This window comes from Ambystoma mexicanum, chromosome 9, assembly GCF_040938575.1.
Source record: "Ambystoma mexicanum isolate Mex_15411 chromosome 9, UKY_AmexF1_1, whole genome shotgun sequence".
NCBI classification, from domain to species: domain Eukaryota; kingdom Metazoa; phylum Chordata; class Amphibia; order Caudata; family Ambystomatidae; genus Ambystoma; species Ambystoma mexicanum.
The window spans coordinates 1,080,210,296-1,080,230,142 of record NC_090931.1 but is presented as its reverse complement, the minus strand read 5'-3'; the positions used below and the strand labels follow the sequence as shown (position 1 = coordinate 1,080,230,142).

Genomic DNA, 19,847 nt, shown 5'->3' with positions numbered 1-19,847 from the left:
GGGATACAGCTCACAATGTCTCTGGTAGGGTGGTGGGTGGAATGTGTGTAGAGGCAGGTGTTATGGCATGTCTTTACCTTCCAGAAGAGGGTCAAATGCTCTTTAAGGAACTGTGACAATGACTGTAGAGTCCATTGTTGTGGGGAGGTACTATAAGTATTTCCTTAAATGGGCTAAACAGGCCTGTCTGCTGGATCTCACATTAATGTGGCAGCAGAGTAGTCTACACTTGTCCACACTTCAGCTGTGGTATGGGCCTATAGAAATGCTAACTATGTGGTTGAGAAATCTCATTCACTACAGTCTGACAACCTTGTAGATGATGCTGCAGTAATTGAAGGTGTAGTAGACTTGCAATGGGTCAGAGTGCAGGTATATGTTTGTATGATTCATGTGGCCTTATCTGCAGAGTACATTGATGGTTGGAGCAACTGCCTGCAGGACAATTCTCAGGGGTAAAAAGTTGTTAGACAGGTGGGATTGCATATGGATGCTACTACTCTTTGAAATCAGATTTCACTGTCAGTTATTGGCACTTTACCAACTCTGCCCTCTTCCTCTTCCCATTCACGAACATCTGAGTGCATAGCAAGCAGAACCAGGTGTGGTGGTTCAAATTATATGTCACCTGACACGTTATGATAAGTACTGGACATCTGGGTGATAAAGGTTATATATATGAATAAGGAAACTGCAACCTGCTTCACAGAAGTGCATTCCGACTTCAGCCTTACCAGCCACATCCATCTGCTTGTGAGGTCATCCATAGAGACTTGCTTGTAGGCCTTGAAGGTGAGCAATGTGACACAGCCAACGTGAACCTTGTGCACAACGTCTGACAGTGAGGGTAGAATCCAATGTGGCGGGTCAGATGAAGGACACAGACTCTGACTTTCCATCTCACTGGTACTTTTTTATTAACTGAAAGAAACAAACACCTATATTTCCCTAGACTGAGGGTTTCCCCACTTAACAAAACTAAGACATCAGTCATCAGTGAGAGTGCAATATCAGGAGCAGTTCACTGTGCAAACTTACCAATTCCAATCCTACCACTATAATAACAACAAAAGCCAGGAGAATGATTCCCTTCTCCTTAGTGATGGTTCTTCACCAAGTCCCATTCAATAAAGTAGTTTTAAGTAGTTGTTGGTAACTGCTTTTATTAAATCACACCATTCTACAACTGTGGTTTTCAAAGTTTTTACTCTTTTGTTCCTTCTTGTATTTCTTTTGTTTTACTACACTTGTATTTATCCTTTTCCTTTGATATTATAACAATTGGAACTTATCCCTTGACTTTGTGAGTTCTTAATCTTTACTTCAAACGACTTTGGTTTCATTTTGGCCTGGCCCTTGTTTTCTATTTAAATATGTTCAATCAAGTTGTCCCTCTCACACTATCTCCTATTCGGTAATGTCTCATGGTTGTCTCCTTGATCTCCTGGATTATTAACCTTCTAATAAGGATTATCATTCCACATTAGTGTCTTAACGTGACCGACTGGGACGAGCATGAACATTCCAGTAATGATTCTCTTTCTCTTCCTTTAATACCTGATCTGGGCTGTCACGTAAGTGTGAGCATGCCAGTAATTATTCTCCTTCTCTTCATTCAGTCTCAATATCTGATCTGGGCTGGGATGAGTATGAGCATGGCAGCAATGATTCTTCTTCTCTTCATTGCATCTCAATATCTGATATGGTCTGGGATGAGTATGAGAGGGCCAGTAATGATTCTCCTTCTCTTCATTCAATCTCAGTATCTGATCTGGACTGGGACGAGTATGAGCATGACAGTAATGATTCCCTTCATTCCCCCTCCTGGGTCCCCTGTTTTCCCCGGTAACCTCTTGTGCTCAAGGACAACGTCACAAGGACTTTCGATGGGTTGCGACTTTCTTCTGCAGTGGTCAAGTTGTCCTCTAATAGTTCTTGCAGTTTCACACATGGTCTCAGTGGTTTCTGATTCACTGGTTTGCTGGATCTCCTTTCATTCAACCAAGTGGTATCCGCATTGTTCACAGACCTCTTGGTCCACCTCTGCACGACATTGGTCATGCCACCACTTAGCTCTTGTGCTAGGATATGACATCTCACCTTCCCTTCGGCTTCTCTCAACCCTTCTCTTCGCCAATGTCACGTGTCCAAGACCTCCGCTGTATTTCGCCTTTGCAGAGCGCACCTGCAGCTTTCCTTCAGGGTACTTCAAAAAGCAAGTTTGTAACTTGTGAGTTTTCTCACTCTTAACCCAGTCTCCACTTTGAAAAATCTAAGGGTTCTTCCCTACTTATTCCCTGGGGATCCTCTTCTCAGATGGGGCAGCCATCGCTGTTGGATCCAAACCCTCGGGGTGGACAAGCGAGGGAGGATCACATGGGAGGAGAGTCCTCAGAGAAGGAAATGGAGGAGCCCGAAGACGAGACGCAGTATCCCTCTCTTCTCAGCACTTCCTTAACTGAAATTTCCTCCACCCTCAGGGACTGTTATGAATCTTTTACTGTTGCCCCCTCCCCAATTCCAACAGGTACCAAGACAACAGGGAGACATAGGAGAAGCAGGAACAGGAAATCACTCATATCACCCCATGTCCTACAGCAACAGGATTATTCCCCTTTTTCTGACACCATTTCTTCCAATTTACGCGTATTCACCAGGGAGCACTACAACTCCCATGATTCATCCCCACTGCTCTTTTCCAAAACCACTGCAACGAAAAGAGGCAAAAGGGAGCCATGAAGATTACCCATAGGAACTAATACCCCATGGATTCTTATGGGCAGTCTCCATTTTGTCCCGATAATGATGCCAGGCAAGGCCAGGCTCCATTCCAATTATCCCCATCTGAAACCTGTTAACTTTCCCACCTGGGAAAAAAGGCAGAGCACACAGGCACACTTTGAGCGAGCTGGGGATGCTGAAGGAAGCACAGAAGCCAGGAAGAAGGACTGCAGCTGGAGAGACCCTGGAAGGCCTGGAGCAAAGAGGACTGCCACATTACTGTGCCTGTGTTTACAGGGGAGGCTGCAGTAAGGCGAGGGAGCTCTGACTCCAGGGAGCCAAATCAGGGGCAGCTGAGGTTACGTGGCAGTGCCCAAACCAGAGCTCCTCCCTTGAGTGAGAAAGAAAAACCCAGGCCTTTGAGGGGCAAGTCGTGAGACCCTGACCTCAGGAAACATCCCACCTAAGTACATGCAGCTCCCAAAACTGGCAGTAATGTTGTTTTAGGGGAGATGTCGAAGTGGGAGCGAAATTCGAACATTGTATTGTGGACTTGAAGGCCAGAGACATTTATTTATTGTAAACTTGGAGTGAGTCTGGAGACCATAAACTGCCTGCTTCCCTCCCTACGCTGGAGCAAGTTCGGGAAGGCAACCGGCAGAAGTGGCACAAGCCGTCAAGGAAGCCGAGAGGTGCTGCAGAGAAGAACGGGAGCTTTGAGAAACACACGACCAGTGAGTGATGTGGGAGCTGATCATGTGGGTAGAGAGAGGCACTTAAAATTTTAATATTGTGCACCAAAGCTCTGGGGTGGCCTCCAGGCGCGGGGTATTGACCCAGGAGGGCCATAGAGACCCCACATTGTGAACTGTTTATTTCAAAGATGTCACAGTGGTCATGCAGAGGTACATGTCAAATCCTCACACACTCAAAAGTCTTCGACAATATTAGAGACAATGGTACTCTGCAGGCAGGGGACTGACCCAGGAGATTTGTGAAAATGATTTGAACTTTAGGGGAATGTTGTGCACTGCCTCCCGGGTGAATAACAGAGTTGGGGAGAAAGGCCAACAGAGGCACCCGTCCCCCCTCCCTGTTGAACAACGGAGTTAGGGAGGACCCTGTATCCCTCCTGGCTAAATGACAGAGTTGGGGAGGAGCAGAGAGAAGGCCTGAGCCCGACTGAGGGAGGCTGATGTGAAAGCGCCAAGAGAAAAATGCCAAGGTTTGAGCCTGACTGAGGGGAACCTACTTGGCTTGAAGAGACTGGTTAAAAGTGAAATATGAACTACAAAATACAAAGAGTGTGAATTAACTAAAACTACCAGAAAGCATGAGAGTGTGACATAATATGGTGATTGTCGAAGTGATCAGGCATGGTAGGAAGACAAACCTATGCCGTCTCGAGAGTCTTCAACAAAGCAAGCTTGGCGAAGGCTATCCCTGAGTCCTTTTTGTGGAACATTGTGACTATTATTGGTTTTTGCTTTAAGATGAAGAAGTTGGTCCAGAGAAAGCATTTGCAACCTTGTTTTTTAAAAGACCAAAGTTTCATTTGATGAGAGAGAATCCCGAGCATTGAACGACTCACCTCAGTAAGCCAAGTGTGCCTCACTGGGGAGAACTGTGCTGCCTGAATTCCCCTGTTCCAAGGTGGAATTGTGGGGAAGGGTTTCCTTAGAACTACAAAGCCCTTGCCATCCTGATTCTTTTGTTGAGACCACTGTCATTTTCATTTCATGCACACTTTCCTTAAATCTTTTTTATTCGCATTAGGGCAGGCATTAGGTTTATTAGTATAGGTCATTTTATTTTGACTAAAGATGGGCTAAGACTGTATTTTCTTTACTATTTGATGGTCGTTAACACTCCCATCTTAGCTATAGGGTAAGATAGGAGATTTCCAACCCCTTGTAAAGTTCTAATGAAATTGCTAAACTTGCAGCTCTTGTGTGTGACTCCTTTTGACACCCTGAGTTCCTCACACCACCTACTTCCTTTATTACGCTTTCCTGGGCCTTCCCCAGTGTAAAATAACAGTCCTTTCTCTCTGTTTGTTTTATGATCTGTATTTCTCCATAGGTCTTTTCCTTCATCTCAGTATCATGTAGTTTTTCCTATAGATGAATAAACAGAGTATCCTGATGGCAATAACAGATTTTGGTATGTTGTTCATACCTTTATTCCCTGGATGTTTTTAGAGGTATGTTGGTGGTGTATTTTTTAGGAAGTTCCTCAATTTGAACCCAAATGGGAAGTCGCTCCCGGTGAGGTCCCGCTTGTCTCTACCCCTAGGGAGGGTATTGCAGAGTGGGCTCCCGCCCTACCCTCACAGGGAAAGACTGAACATGATGAGAAAGAGGTACTGCCTGAAATTCTCAACCCACATGACCACATGACCATCGTGAAATCCAAAGTTTGTTTGTTGAAGGTGGTCCTGATAAGGAAGAGTTTAGCAAGGGCCAACTTGAGTGCCCATCTTTAGAAGGCCTAAGGAGACAGGTCTGTGTCCAGCTTGAGGGGGAACCTCCTAGGAAACATAGGATTTAATGGGAAGGTGGGCTCCTATACAGTGAACCCACAGAGTCTATTGAAGGTAGCCATAGGAGATTGGTGGTCCCCAAGTAAGACCCTTCCTCCAACAACTGGCGCATGAAGTCCCCTTTGCTGTTCACCTTGGGATCAAGAAAACCAAGCAAAGGTTATCCATGCATGTCTAGTGGCCAAGATGGGGTTCCAGGTTGAAAGCAATTGTAGGAGTTGTGCCACCTGCCATATTTCTGGGAAGAGTGGTACAACAATCCAGGCTCCATTGGTGCCACTCCCTGTTGTGGGGGTGCCCTTTGAGAGGGTAGGGATCGACATTGTTGGTCCCCTTGACCCTCAGACATCCTCTGGCAACAGGTTTGTTTTGGTGCTAGTAGACCATGTCATCCTGAGGCCATCCAACTGACAAAAGTGACTTCCCAGTCAGTTGCTAAAGCTTTACTTGGAATCTTTACTAGGGTTGGCTTTCCTAAAGAAATTGTGTCAGACAGAGGCAACAACTTCCTTTTTAAGTATATGCAAGCCATATGGAAGGAGGGTGCGGTCACCTATACGTTTTCCTCTGCTTACCATCACAAACTAATGGCTTACTTGAGAGGTTTAATAAAACTCTCAAGAACATGGTTGGGTCTGTGGAAGAACCCCAAAGGAGAAAGTGGGATCACCTGTTGCCATGCTTACTCTTTGCTTACAGAGAGGTACCTCAAGAAGGTGTTGGTTTCAGCCCCTTTGAGCTTCTCTTTGGTCACCCTGTGGAAGGGACCTCTGACCATAGTCAAGGAATGGTGGGACCTCCCCACTCCTCCTGTCACTACTATGTAGTAGATGATGTGCTAGGTCTAAGGAAGAGAATGGTCCTCCTGATGGCTCAGGCCAGTGACAAGCTGAAGGCTGGTCAAGCATTGGTCAAACACTGGTATGACCAGAAGGCTTCTCTTGTTCACTTTACCCCAGGCCAGGAAGTCCTCATCATGAATCCTATCAGTCTTAACAAGTGCGGTTCAGCAGTCATGAGAATTTAAATATCCAATGTTAAAGTCTAACAGAAGAATATCATCAAATAGAAAGGTCACCAGTAGTACCCTGATATTCCTGCAGATACATAAGGCTCAAATGATGGGGTATTCCCCACACATGAAAGATGCACAAAATTATCAATTTCACTGTGGATTGCCCTGCTTGCTCCTAAAATCATTTAATGTCCAATCCAAAATCTTAGGCCAAAGATATGGGGCCAAACTGCTCATGATGGATTTTTAGGTACATCAGAAGAGCAGTCAATCAAAAATGGTGGCACAGTTGTCAAAGAAGAACCAACTGGATGGACCAGAAAAGTAGCCAGAATCCTATGGCAGGTGTCATATGTGTGGTGGTTGATTGGTCCCAGTTAGGCTTCAGTGGGCTGGCAGTTCCTAAACATAAATGGTAATTGTGTATTGTTTATTTGTTTGGTAGATGGTTTCTGTGTGAATTGGTAGTTAATGTGTAGTAAGAGTCCAGTGTCCATACTAGGGGAGAACACGATCCTAGCCAGTAGTTAGTAATGATAGTTGCTAATAGGCTTCTGCTGGTCCAAGCAGACTTCGGGGGACCAGAGATCACTGGTCGGGGCTTCCATATACCATGGGCAGCTACTCACTTCTACTTTCCTTTTCAATCACATTACAAATGAGATTGTTGTTGAAGCCATTAACAAATTCAAATCTGATTCACCTGCTGACCCTATTCCTCTACATTTGATTCAAGCCCTTTCCTTGGACTGGGCCCCCTTTTTTACGGCAGCTCGCAATTACTCTTTCACTAATGGTGTCATCCCGGCCCGCTAAAACCTGCCATTGTCTCCTCCCTTTTCAGAAACCCCCAACTCAACTCGGCACTACCTGACAGTTATCGCCCCATCTCACTGCTCTCTGTACTCATGAAACTCATGGAATCCATTGTCACCCCACACCACTCTAGATTTCTTGAGACATATGGCTGTTTACACTCATTCCAAGCAGGTTTTAGACCACTTATGGGAACTAAGGCGTGTATGATTTTGGTTCTCGATGACCTAGCACTGAAGCAGGACTGCTGCGGAGAGGTCGGAGTTCTGGTTCTCTTTGACCTCATGCTGCATTTGATATAATCGACCATACCATCCTTGTCCACTGGCTGAAACAGATTGGGATGTCATGTGCGCTTTTGCCACAGTTTACCTCTTTTCTAGCAGAACACCAGAAGACTTTTTTTTTGTTCCCTTTCTCCTACACTGCCACTTCTACTTCCTGCTGAGCCCACTAGGGCTCCTCTCTGTCCCCTCTTCTTTTTAATCTCTTCTTGCGGGCTTTCACAGACCTCATCTCCTCTCAGGCCAGTGACAAGCTGAAGGCTTCTCTTGTTCACTTTACCCCAGGCCAGGAAGTCCTCATCATGAATCCTATCAGTCTTAACAAGTGTGGTTCAGCAGTCATGAGAATTTAAATATCCAATGTTAAAGTCTAACAGAAGAATATCATCAAATAGAAAGGTCACCAGTAGGACACTGATATTCCTGCAGATACATAAGACTCAAATGATGGGGTATTCCCCACACATGAAAGATGCACAAAATCTATCAATTTCACTGTGGATTGCCCTGCTACCTCCTAAAACCATTCGCTTTTATACATACTTGGATGACACTCAGGTGGTTTTCCACCTTGGATCACCGACCTCAGAGCCTGCCTCTAAATTTAGGGAGTCTCTCTCAGGGATCAGGACCTGGATGGCGTAAAACTGGCTAAAGATAAATTGTGGTAAAACTGAGGTCCTTGTGACCGGTACTACCAATTCTGGGCCTGTCTGGAATTCTAGTTTCGGGCCTGATTCCCTTGGCTTACTTCCAGTCTCTAGTGTCATGGTGAAAAGTTTAGGGATAAAACTCCTCCCCTCCAGCTCCCTTGAGGCCCAGATCACCTTTGTCTGTAGTGCAGGCTTCTTCAGGCTGAAAATACAGAGGAAGGTTCTGCCGTTTCTTCCATCTATCTACCGAGCTACGGTTGCCATGGCTTCCATCATGGGCTCTCTGGACTATTGTAACAGAATTTATTTGGGGAAGCCTGATTTCCTAGTCCAGGGACTCCAGATTCTCCAAAACCCAGCAGCTCGGTTGGCGCTAGGTGCACCCAAGCTTACTCCCTCGGCCCTGCCCCTTGCCGAACTTCTCTGGCTGCTGGTCAGAAGCCGGATTGTTTTTAAGGTTCAATGCATCATGCACCTCCCTGTTCAATCTGTAGGTCCCGCGTTCCTTCAGTCAAAATTTAAGGGGTATGTACCATCATGCAGATTACGCTCAGCTTGTAAAAATCTTCTAGTGTTCCTGCGCTTCTGCATGACAAGGTCTGCAGCACATTATTTCTCTGTCCTGGCACCAACGCTGTGGAATTGTCTTCCACAGTGTCTGCGTGAGGTCCCGGATCAGCTCTGTGTCCAGAAAGCGCAGAAGACTTTTCTGTTTAGGGCTTAATCTCGGCCGCCTTCCCCAGTTCTCTGCTAGCACCCAGATGCCTTCCGGCCTTGGTTGTTGTGCTTTACAAATTTAAATACATACATAAATACATACATACATACATCTTCTTAAAACGATGGGGCGAAATCAGCAGTGAAGACTAGTGTTTGCTGTGAATATTGGGGTTCATTTTGGATGATCAGAAGGATGAGGGTGGGGAGGCATCTCAGTAATGAGGGGTCTGCTGTTATTATAGGCACACCTTTGCCGGCATTGGAGGCTCACTGGAAGGTGTCTAAGCATCTATACGGCACGAAGGCCAGGGGGTGCCACAAAACATTCAGATACTCCAAGAAAGGCACTTGTCCATTGCTGTGACTTTGAACTGCTGCTGTTATCCTTACTTCACAAATGTGTGAAGGAGATGGTTCACAGGTGCAGGATGCAGAGTGTGGTGGCCAGTCCATATCAGGTGGTGCCACAACTTCCAAACATAATGTCAACTTCAAAGAGGCCGTTTACATCCACCCAGTCTCTTTTACCAGTAGAGTGTACTTCCTAGGAAGCTGGATTTCGCAGAACCATAACTCAGCTATGAAGCTGTCTGGACAGAGAGGTTTCTCTGTCATCAGGTCTGACACGATGTCATGAATGGGCTGTGAAATGAAACAACATAAGGCACGCCCTAGCTGAGACATGAATTTGAGAGAAATCTCAAGGCAAAGTTTGAAAACGGCAGTGACTAAAGTATCACCCTTTAAAGGCTATCTGTGTCATGGAGAAGCTTTTGTTAAGCATCGTTTCCACTCAGAGACTGGAGTGGAAGGTGATTGACTGATAACAGACAGGCCAAGCGAAGGACTCAGCTACACCATTCTGAGTGTGGACAAGACTTCCTTCATGTGTGTACATTTCTCTGCCATTAGAACAGAAGCTATGAATGAGGGAATCTTAAGTTTATTCAAAAGCAGGGATGTCAAGGGAAGGAAAAGCATTTCATGTTTTATTCAGGGGCTGGCATCACTGGCCTTTGCTTTGGGAGTTCAAAAGGTCTAAATTGACTGCTCCCTGCTGTCAAGTAGGACTCCTGCAGTGAGGCCCAGATGCACGGAGGGAAAACATACACACGTACAGGACGGGGTGTCTTGGAAGTGGAGAGTCATTATAAGTTGCATGTATTAAAACGGACAATTAGTACCATCATCTTGAAAGTATAACATTTGAACTCTCCTTTACAGCCCAAAGTAGATTGAAAGCACACCTTTTCTGTGGGAGTAGACACCAGGGAGCCCATTCTGTATCCAGATATCCCTATTGTACTTTAGACCGGATACCCTGGGGCAGTGCACCCTCCCACAGGAGTACACCGGATCCCACACAATAATTGCAATAGAGATTCCCATTGGATGGTCATTGTCGCAATGGAAGTGGAACACACCAAAGTATATAGAATTCACTTGACAGAAGCCAGGCCCAAATGCTCATGGGTTTCTACCTGACATCACAGTTAGCTTGAGCTTCTCTCTCATCGTCTATAGTACCAGCGAACAGAATACCAGTTATTGATTTTAGCCCACTAATAATGATTCAATATTTTGCTCACTTCTGGAATTACTACTTATTTATTTTATACCATACCTGAGTTTGGTTTAAAGCGCTATATAAACCGCATAAAAATACAAATCTGAGATTCGAACCTCTGTTGCTCTGTGTGGTCTTGCTTCTAAAACCAGTGCGTTGCCCCTGTGCTATCCTCCGTTCTATCAGCTGTCTTAAATGATTCATCAACACGATTTTAATTAACAGCTTTACAAATACCACCCCTGAGTTCCACAAGTAGACTATGATGTATAGGAACAGTTAAAACACATGTGCAAAGACTGTACTTTTTAGATGCTTTCTAATTCTCTGACTATCTTTTCCATAGTTTGGTGCACTCGTTTTTTGGCATGGGAATATATGCTTGCTGGCGTGAGTGTGGGGCTTGTCCATATTGCACTAATATTCATAGAGTGAAATTGATTGAACAAAGGTTCTTTGGCTACAGATGCTGGTTTCAACTCGGAGTACACACGGAAAATCCAAATAGAGGATAGAAGAAAGAGAGGAAACAAACTAGCAAAAGAAGTGTATATATGTAGAACACAGAACCATGAAATTATGGCATACATTAGTTAATTTGGTTTGCAATCCATTTTACTTTAATTAATCACTTGTGAAGGTCCAATAACTTTGCAAACACGGAATTATGGCCTTGTCGCTTAAATTGCTATATCACATTAATGGTTTTAAACAATATAATAAACAGGATTATCCAAATTACAATGTATGTATTGTAATTCTGTTCTGCTGAAAATCAATGGTTTCGAAGCTCGTAAGATTCACAGCAGCCAAGAAACCAAACCTGATCCTGTGAGCACAAATTGTATCTAATTTCAATCCCACGCAGTCTTTCCTTGGAAGCTGCCTGCTGCACAGTGAGAGAGCTATATCATTCACCCCTGGCCCGCCTTGAATGAGCAGAACAGTGATATTGAATCTATACAATGTCAAAGTGGGGCAACAGGATGATGCAGCATATCAATTTCACCTGTGCTCATATTCGAAATTGAGTTTATGAGTTCAAACCGCATGTTGTCACTTATTGACAAATGTCATTTCAGGTGGTGCTGTAACCCTGGGTGTCTATGATAACAATGCAATGAACATCTCAAAGCAACCAATTATAGACATGTGTGCACAATCTCTCAGCATAGGCGGCCACCTGAATCCCTGAGTTCTTGTATGTGTTAGCAAAGCCTATGTTGAATCTGGTACAATCTGTTCCGTGAACAACTATTTGCAGGATTTAGTGTCCCTGATGGGAAATGGGCTGGGATACATACAATATAGTGATTTCTGCAAGTCTCATGACCCAGTCACGTTCCTAGGCTTTGCTGCCAAAATCTGTTTTTAAAAATCTGCTTTTCTATGCAGGTAAATACTGTCACACACTTGTGGTAATGGATGATCCATTACCCATGCCCTAATAGAATGCTATGGGACCGCAACATTAGGAATGACTTTTGGGTTCATGTGAAACTAAACCATGCAGACCTTTTAGTATTACTGGATGCTGCAAAGGTAATAGAGTTTGTCGGTATTACTCTCAAGTGAAGAATAAAGGCCTCTCTTTGTGTCTCAGGACAAATGTTTTTGTTGTAATTCTATTTCTTTCAACAAGCTTTAGAAATAATCTCTTAGCCTATGAGCTCCTTGAACAGGGTCTTTAAAATTGGCCTTGTGTGCACATTTCCACCATAGTTGTTCTCCTGGATGTGAAACAAGAGTATGCCTGTCTCAGTAAAAATTAAGTATTGGTCCAAGCTTTTGGGGGATCTCAAGCCAGGAGTTTGGGCAACATAACTTTAAAGTTATATTTTAGTGGTCACTTTGCAAATGGAGGACTAAGAAGATGAATTTGCAATTGTGTCAAATGGACTCAAAGCAGCACAGCGGTGGACGAGGAAAACAGTGTAAATCTTAATGGTGAAAACAGACATCTTGGTCTTATGACCACCTCACCTACTCAAATAAGCCTCCTCAGTATGCCCCCACCTTCTTTTTACAAATAGCTCATATAAAATCCAAGGTACACAAACTAGGCTTTATCTGGGATGCTGACCTCTATATCTATCTAAGATCCTATAATTCTGCTGTCTTCTTACCAGCCTTTACTTCTTCCTTTGTTCCTTCGCCTGTTGCCTTTACCTCTCTTTCTGCGGATTCTGCTCTCTCTTTTTCTCAACACCTCCCTTTCCTCAAATTTCAATGCTCTTCACCCTGCCTGTCCTTTTCGTCCATCCTAAAAATTGCCCCAACCTTGGATGACTCCTAACCTTCTTTCTCTTGGTACTACCCTTCGGTGGGCTGAACGTAAGTGGAAAAAAACACTTTCCTTCTGATCTCACCATGCTTTCTTCTAGCCACTCGTTGTATGATGATTCTGCTTTGGTTGATGCCAAAACACTCTACAATCTTATTCTCTCATCTCGCCTTCTTTTCCAGCTACTTAATTGTATACTTTCCTCTCCTTTTCCCGACCTCTCTATCTCCTCTTCCCTGCTATTGATCTGCCAACTCTTTTGCCACTGTAGTGTCACAATTTCGTTCTTCTCTTCAGCCTCCCAGCAACCAACTACCCCTCAGTCTTCCCTGTGTTCCTTCTCCTCGTTCACACTTCTCTCAGAAGTGGACACTTTTTCTTTCCTTACCAGAGCTCATCCTAGTGCTTCCTCCTTGACCCTATCCCCCCTCATCACTATGATCTTTCTTCTTCTACTTCCCGATCTGACTTCTCTTATCAATATATCTGTATCCTCTGCAACTTTCCCTGCTGACTTTAAAACGCTGCTATTCTTCCTCTCCTAAAAAAAATTCCTTAGACACTTCTCTACCTTCAAGCTATTGTCCCATCTCTCTTCTTCCTTTTCTTTCTAAACATCTAGTATAAGTAATTTATACGTGAGTTTCTTCTTATCTTGATCTTTACTCTCTCCTTCCAGTAACACCATCTGGGTTTCGCCTGTCCCACTCCACAAAGACTGCACTCCTCTCTGTTTCCAACTCTATTCTGTCCACACTTCACTCTAAGCTCTCCTCGATTCAAATCTTACTTGAACTCTGCTGATTTTGATACGGTCGGCCACCCTACTCTTTTCTCTTCCTTACATTCCCAGCATTTTTCTGGCACTGCTCTTTCTTGGTTTAAATTCTTCCACCTGGCCGACCATCCCTTTCCCATTTGTTGGGGTGGCTTAAAGTCTTCTAGTTTCACACTGACTCATGGTGTTCCCCAGGGCTCTGTCCTGAGTGCTCTTCTCTTTTCCCCTCTCCACCTCCTCCTAATCTTCTATTGTTTCGTCCTTTGGTCTTTCTGCACATTTCTATGCAGATGACTCTCAGATCTCTGTTTCTTTCTCCCCTTTTTCCAACAGTCTTCACTTGACTATCTCGAATTGTCTCCTTGCCATCCAGTCTTGGATGAACTCCCATTTCCTACATCTGAATGCTTCTAAGACTGAAATCCTTTACTTTCCTGCCTCCTCAATCCCACCTCCCCTCTCACCACCTTCTATTCTCTTTCCTACCTCCACTCTTCCTTTTTCTTCTTACGCCTGGAATCTTGGTGTCGCATTCAATTCCTCTCCCTCCTTTACACTTCACATCGCTAATATTTCTCGTTCCTGTCATTTCCAAATCTTTAACATCCTTAGAGCTTGTCTTTTTCTCACTTTTCCAAACTCCTTCTTACTGCTCTAGTTTTTTCCTGTCTTGGTTTCTGCTCCTGTCTTTTTGTTGCTCTTCCGGCTTCTCATCTGGCCCCTCTTCGTTCTGTTTTGAATTTTTCAATTTGCACGTGTTGTGAATTTCTGCACGGGTCTCTATTATTCCGTCTTTACACTCCCTCTGTTGGTTAACTTCTGAATCTCAACTTCTGTTTTGCTTTCTCTGAATTACTTTGAAATATGTTCCTTATCTTGTTCCTCCCTATCTCTGCTCTCGTGTTTCTTTGTATGTCCCTTCTCGTTCCTTTTGATCTCAATCTCTCTTTGTGTTAACTGTTCCTAGGCCAACCTGCACCCAATCTGCTTTCGCTCATTTTCGCTCCTAGCCGCCAAGTTCTGGAATTCTCTCTCTCTCCACAGCAGGTTTATTCCCACCTGCTCCCTTGGTTGCACACAAGTCAAAACCCACCTACTTTCTAATATCGCTTTGTCTTTCTTTCTTTTAGTTTTTATGCTAAATATTCATGTTAACTATTTGTGTGAAATTGTACTGACTTTTAGTGTTCAGCACTTTGGCAAAAACACCTAATAAATCAATAAATACAAATACAAATGCATGAATTCATGGTCCAGTGCTGTGTAAAAGAGCAGTCTTTCAAGAGAAATTTCCCAGATCAAATCCTACTCTACAAAGCAACATAAAACTACTCAATGGTGCCAGGGGCACTCGTAAACTTAAAGCTGTATGACTGCAATGTTCTCTATGTCCACCTCCTCGACTGGTAAATCAAAAGGCTACAAAAAAGAGTAGAAGGAAGAACAACCAGTCACCGACCAATTGAAGATCATATAAGAGCTTCTAGTGCAGAGCAGAATCTCCTTCAAGATGATGTGCCAATCACACATAAGCCTAGAAGGCTATACACCATTACTATCTCCAAGAAAGAGTATCACAATGCTGACCCAAAAGAGCCATATGATACACACCCCCTACCAATCCCAAAAACAGTGTTCAAGACCCGATGGAACAGATGATTTGCTGCCATCGTTCCCGGCTCTGAAATAACCTGCCAGAAGACACAAGACTGACCACCAACTTATTATCTTCCAGGGAAAAACTCAAGTCTATCAGTTCTAACATGACAATGGACTGGAACCACCACTGGAATCTGCCAACATGCCAAGAAGCAATGAAGTTATGCATTGGGGTAGGTGGGTCCCACCATTAAATAAACTTAATTAGCACCTGGGGTGGGGGGTCCAGGCAATCATGTTCCTTGGATAACAAGCTTAAACTGCTAATCTCAGGAACATGGAGGCTGTTTCCCCCGCCCGCAGCACCATCTTCTCCCCACCCTCCCTTTTCTTTTTTTCTTATGATTCCTTTCAGCCACCCCCCCCCACTTACCTGTTTTCATTAGTTGCAGGAGCCCCTTTGCCGCCACGCGTCTGCTGCCATTGTGAAGCGGCCATACAAATGGTGGCCATCTTTAGAGAGTATTTTCATTCAATGAGTTTGTTGAAAGAAAATACAGTTTTCTTAGCCCTCATAAACGCCCTTGCTTTGCTCGGGCCTTAAACTCGGGCCCCGGGCCATTAACACCCATTCCAGCCTTTGGAACGGCTTCTTAATGCTAAAATATGTTTGTGAAGTCTTCATGTAAACTTAGCATAAGTAAATCAGAAAATGGCAAATATAATTCAGCCCCATGTGGTAACTGCTACTTTTTGAACTAGCATACGCTTCATTTGGGTCTGTTAAATGTTAACAATGGCCAAAATGGAAGTTGAAAAGCTGTAGAAAGGTGTGAGATGTGTCTTATCAAGTTCCACACTTCCAGCTGATCGTTACCTTTCCTCCATGCTGTCTGTCATTCATGATGCCATGTAAGGCATCAAAACACACCACAGTCACTCAGTCGTCCTCTGATATGTACAATGCACGGTTCCTTTCAATGGTCTAGCTTTATTTCATGTCCTTTTGATAGGAGAGTCTTACCTGAATTTCAAACCCAAAAGCTTCATTATCCTGTTTGGCCAGGACAAGCATTCTCCTGAAAAGAACAAACAGGACACGTTACACATCATAATTAAACATACATCATAAACTCGTTTTCAAGAATAAACAATGTAACACAAAAGAGAAATGAAACAAAGATGTTTGACCTAAAGTTCTGCTCCCTGAAAAGTAACGCTGCTGTGCTGTTCTTAAACACTTGGAACATGTTGCATCGATGATTTGAGGAATGAAATATGAGCAGATCCAAATCATAAATACCCGCGCTCACTACAAGCACCACCCTACTCTCCTTTAAAACGAAATATCTGAAATACAAAGAAAAAAGGGGAAAATGAACTATTTGGAGTTGAAAATTCTGTATTTCAGAGGGTTGCTACTTCTTCTAGAAGAAGCAGTAAATGTTACAGTGCAAAGAGGAGCAGTGTCTAAACAGCGCCCCCTACTCCACCCGCAATCACTGCTGCTTCTATTGTTTCTATTAGGGTGGCCTATTCTGTAATAAAGAATGCGGAGGCACTGTGGATGGTAAAATGGCCACTCTGTCCTGAATCACTGGACAATCTGACACGCTGCCACCAGTTCTACTGCATTGCTGATTTTCCCTGATATTGCATGCACTGTGTGTACCTGGGAAGATAGGAAACCTCTACCAGATTATTATGGCAAGCACTGACCTTAGTTTTTCAGCTCCACTAACATCTGACAGCACCATGTAAGAGAGTCCCCCCCACCCCCACAAAAGTGCCGTTCCCAGGAAATTCCACTATTTTGGCAATCACCAAGGATAGAAAATAAGGGATACTGTGCATGTATGTGGAGATGCCCAGACAGGACTCATTTCAGGGCTCCTCTTGCCATATCATTGCATGATATGTACTTTATCTCCCTGCATGCTCCCTGGCATGTGCAATGACAGGCACAGTGACTGGGCTGCATAATTGCTAATGCAAATACTATTCCCATGTGCCGCACGATTGAAGCCACACCTCAACACAATTCACTGACTGGATCATCAATGATGCCCAACAAAACTCACACATCCAAGCAGGTCTGAGATAGCAGATAGAAGGGGCAGACGTAAATAGGAATGTCTATCTCCAATCTGATTGTACCTATAACTGTATACCTGATGTAGCGCCCTGGACCAAGAGGCATGGCTTTGCCAGTCTATGCGCCTACCTGATCTTGTCTCTCCAGTCTGACTGTACCTATAACTGTATACCTGTTGTAGCCCCTGAACCAAGAGGCACATCTTTGCCAGTCTATGCACCTACCTGATCTTGTCGCTCCAGTCTGACTATACCTATAACTGTATACCTGATGTAGCCCCTGCACCAAGAGGCACGGCTTTGCCAGTCTATGTGCCTACCTGATCTTGTCTCTCCAATCTGACTGTACTTATAACTGTATACCTGATGTAGCCCCCTGCACAGAGGCGTGGCTCTGCCCCTCTATGCACCTCTCCGCTGGCTCCCAGTGGATGCAAGGATTAAATTCAAAACCCTGTGCATTGTCCACAAGGCTTTCTGGGGCCTGGGTCCAAAATGCCTTCAACTATCCCTCTGCAAATACCTCCCCTCTCGAGCTCTTCGCTCCTCTACCTCCAACTCACTCAGGGTCAGTCGTTTGTCTAAGAAACAAGCGGGGGGTAGATTTCTGTCTTCCGCTGGGGCCTCCCTCTGGAACAGCCTCCCTGCCACTCTAAAACTTGAGGAGAACCATCTCCGGTTCCGGAAGCACCTCAAGACCTTCCTCTTTTCTTCTGCCTTCGCTCCCCCTCTCCCCTGCTGATCTGTTCTCTCTTGGCACCGTGCACCTGGCCACACTCTGTCTTTTGCGCCCAGGTACCTGCTCATCCTGCCACCCTCCCGCACTGCCTCCGGGCCACTCCTTGCACTGGGGTCTGTATCTGTACCCATACAGCTCCCCCTTTTTCTTCCTGCACTTATCAGACCTACCCTGTCTGCTGCCTTAAACCCAGCACTTGCAAATTGCTGGCTGCATTACCACTGTTTGTTGCCTTTATTATTTATTTATTGTTATTTATCTGTTTTTCCTCTGCTTCGCACTTTCCACCTCTCCCCCTTCCATGCACTTTTCCCCTACCCCCTCTCCAATGCACTTGCGTGTTCTCAATGTCACTGGCCTTAGTAAGACGCTGTTTTGTTCTCCCCTGTTCCCCTCCCTTGCCTTGTCGCCCTCTGAAACACTTGTGTACGAGCGCGATAGAAATAAAATATCAATCAATCAATATGCAGCTACCTGATCTTGTCCCTCCATTCTGATTGTACTTATAACTGTATGCCTGATGTAGACCCACACCAAGAGGCGTGGCTGTGCCAGTCTATGCACCTACCTGATCTTGTCTCTCCAATATGACTGTACTTATAACTGTATACCTGATGTAGCCCCCTGCACTGAGGCACAGATTTGCCAGTCTATGCACCTACTTGATCTTTTCTCTCCAATCTGACTGTACTTATAATTGTATACCTGATGTACCCCCTGCACCAAGAGGCACGGCTTTGCCCGTCTATGCACCTACCTGATCTTGTCTCTCTAATCTGACTCTACTTATAACTGTATACCTGATGTAGCCCCCGCACCAAGAGGTGCGGCTTTGCCAGTCTATGCACCTACCTGATCTTTTCTCTCCAATCTGACTGTACTTATAACTGTATACCTGTTGTAGCCCCACACCAAGAGGCGCGGCTTTGCCAGTCAATGCACCTACCTGATCTTGTCTCTCCAATCTGACTGTACCTATAAATGTTTACCTGATGTAGCCCCCTGCACCAAGAGGCACGGTTTTGCCAATCTATGCACCTACCTGATCCTGTCTCTCCAATCTGACTGTACTTATAACTGTATACCTGATGTAGCCCCCGCACCACGAGGCACGGCTTTTCCAGTCTATGCACTTACCTGATCTTTTCTCGCTAATCTGACTGTACTTATAACTGTATACCTGTTGTAGCCCCTGCACCAAGAGGCGTGGCTTTGCCAGTCTATGCACCTACCTGATCTTGCCTCTCCAATCTGACTCTACTTATAACTGTATACCTGATGTAGCCCCTGCACAAAGAGGCGCGGCTTTGCCAGTCTATGCACCTACCTGATTTTTTCTCTCCAATCTGACTGTACTTATAACTGTTTACCTGTTGTAGCCCCTGCGCCAAGAGGTGCGGCTTTGCCAGTCTATGCACTTACCTGATCTTGTCTCTCCAATCGGACTGTACCTATAACTGTTTACCTGATATAGCCCCCTGCACCAAGAGGTGCGGTTTTGCCAGTTTATGCACCTATCTGATCCTGTCTCTCCAATCTGACTGTACTTATAACTGTATACTTGATGCAGCCCCTACACCAAGAGGCGCGACTTTGCCAGTCTATGCACCTACCTGATCTTTTCTCTCCAATCTGACTGTACATATAACTGTATACCTGATGTAGCCCCTGCACCAAGAGGCGTGGCTTTGCCAGTCTATGCACATACCTGATCTTGTCTCTCCAATCTAACTGCACTTATACTGTATACCTGATGTAGCCAACTACACCAAGAGGCACGGCTTTGGCAGTCTATGGTCCTGCCTGATCTTGTCTCTCCAATCTGGCTGTACTTATAACTGTATACCTGATGTAGCCCCCGCACCAAGAGTCGCAGCTTTGCCAGTCTATGCACCTACCTGATCTTGTCTCTCCAATCTGTACTTATAACTGTATACCTGATGTAGCCCCCGCACCAAGAGGCGCGGCTTTGCCAGTCTATGCACCTTCCTGATTGTCCCTGCACTTCTGTATATCTGTGTTGCCCCCATACCTT

The 19,847-nt window shown here is 44.8% G+C and overlaps 1 protein-coding gene across 1 annotated transcript in view; it reads right to left on the bottom strand.

The window, feature by feature from the left end:
- CYTIP (cytohesin 1 interacting protein) overlaps positions 1-19,847 on the bottom strand; it is a 181,678-nt gene that overhangs the window by 60,296 nt on the left and 101,535 nt on the right. Inside the window, exon 3 of the mRNA XM_069616405.1 lies at positions 16,004-16,058. Coding sequence (XP_069472506.1) covers positions 16,004-16,058 — 55 coding nt within the window. The remainder of the gene's footprint in view (positions 1-16,003; positions 16,059-19,847) is intronic.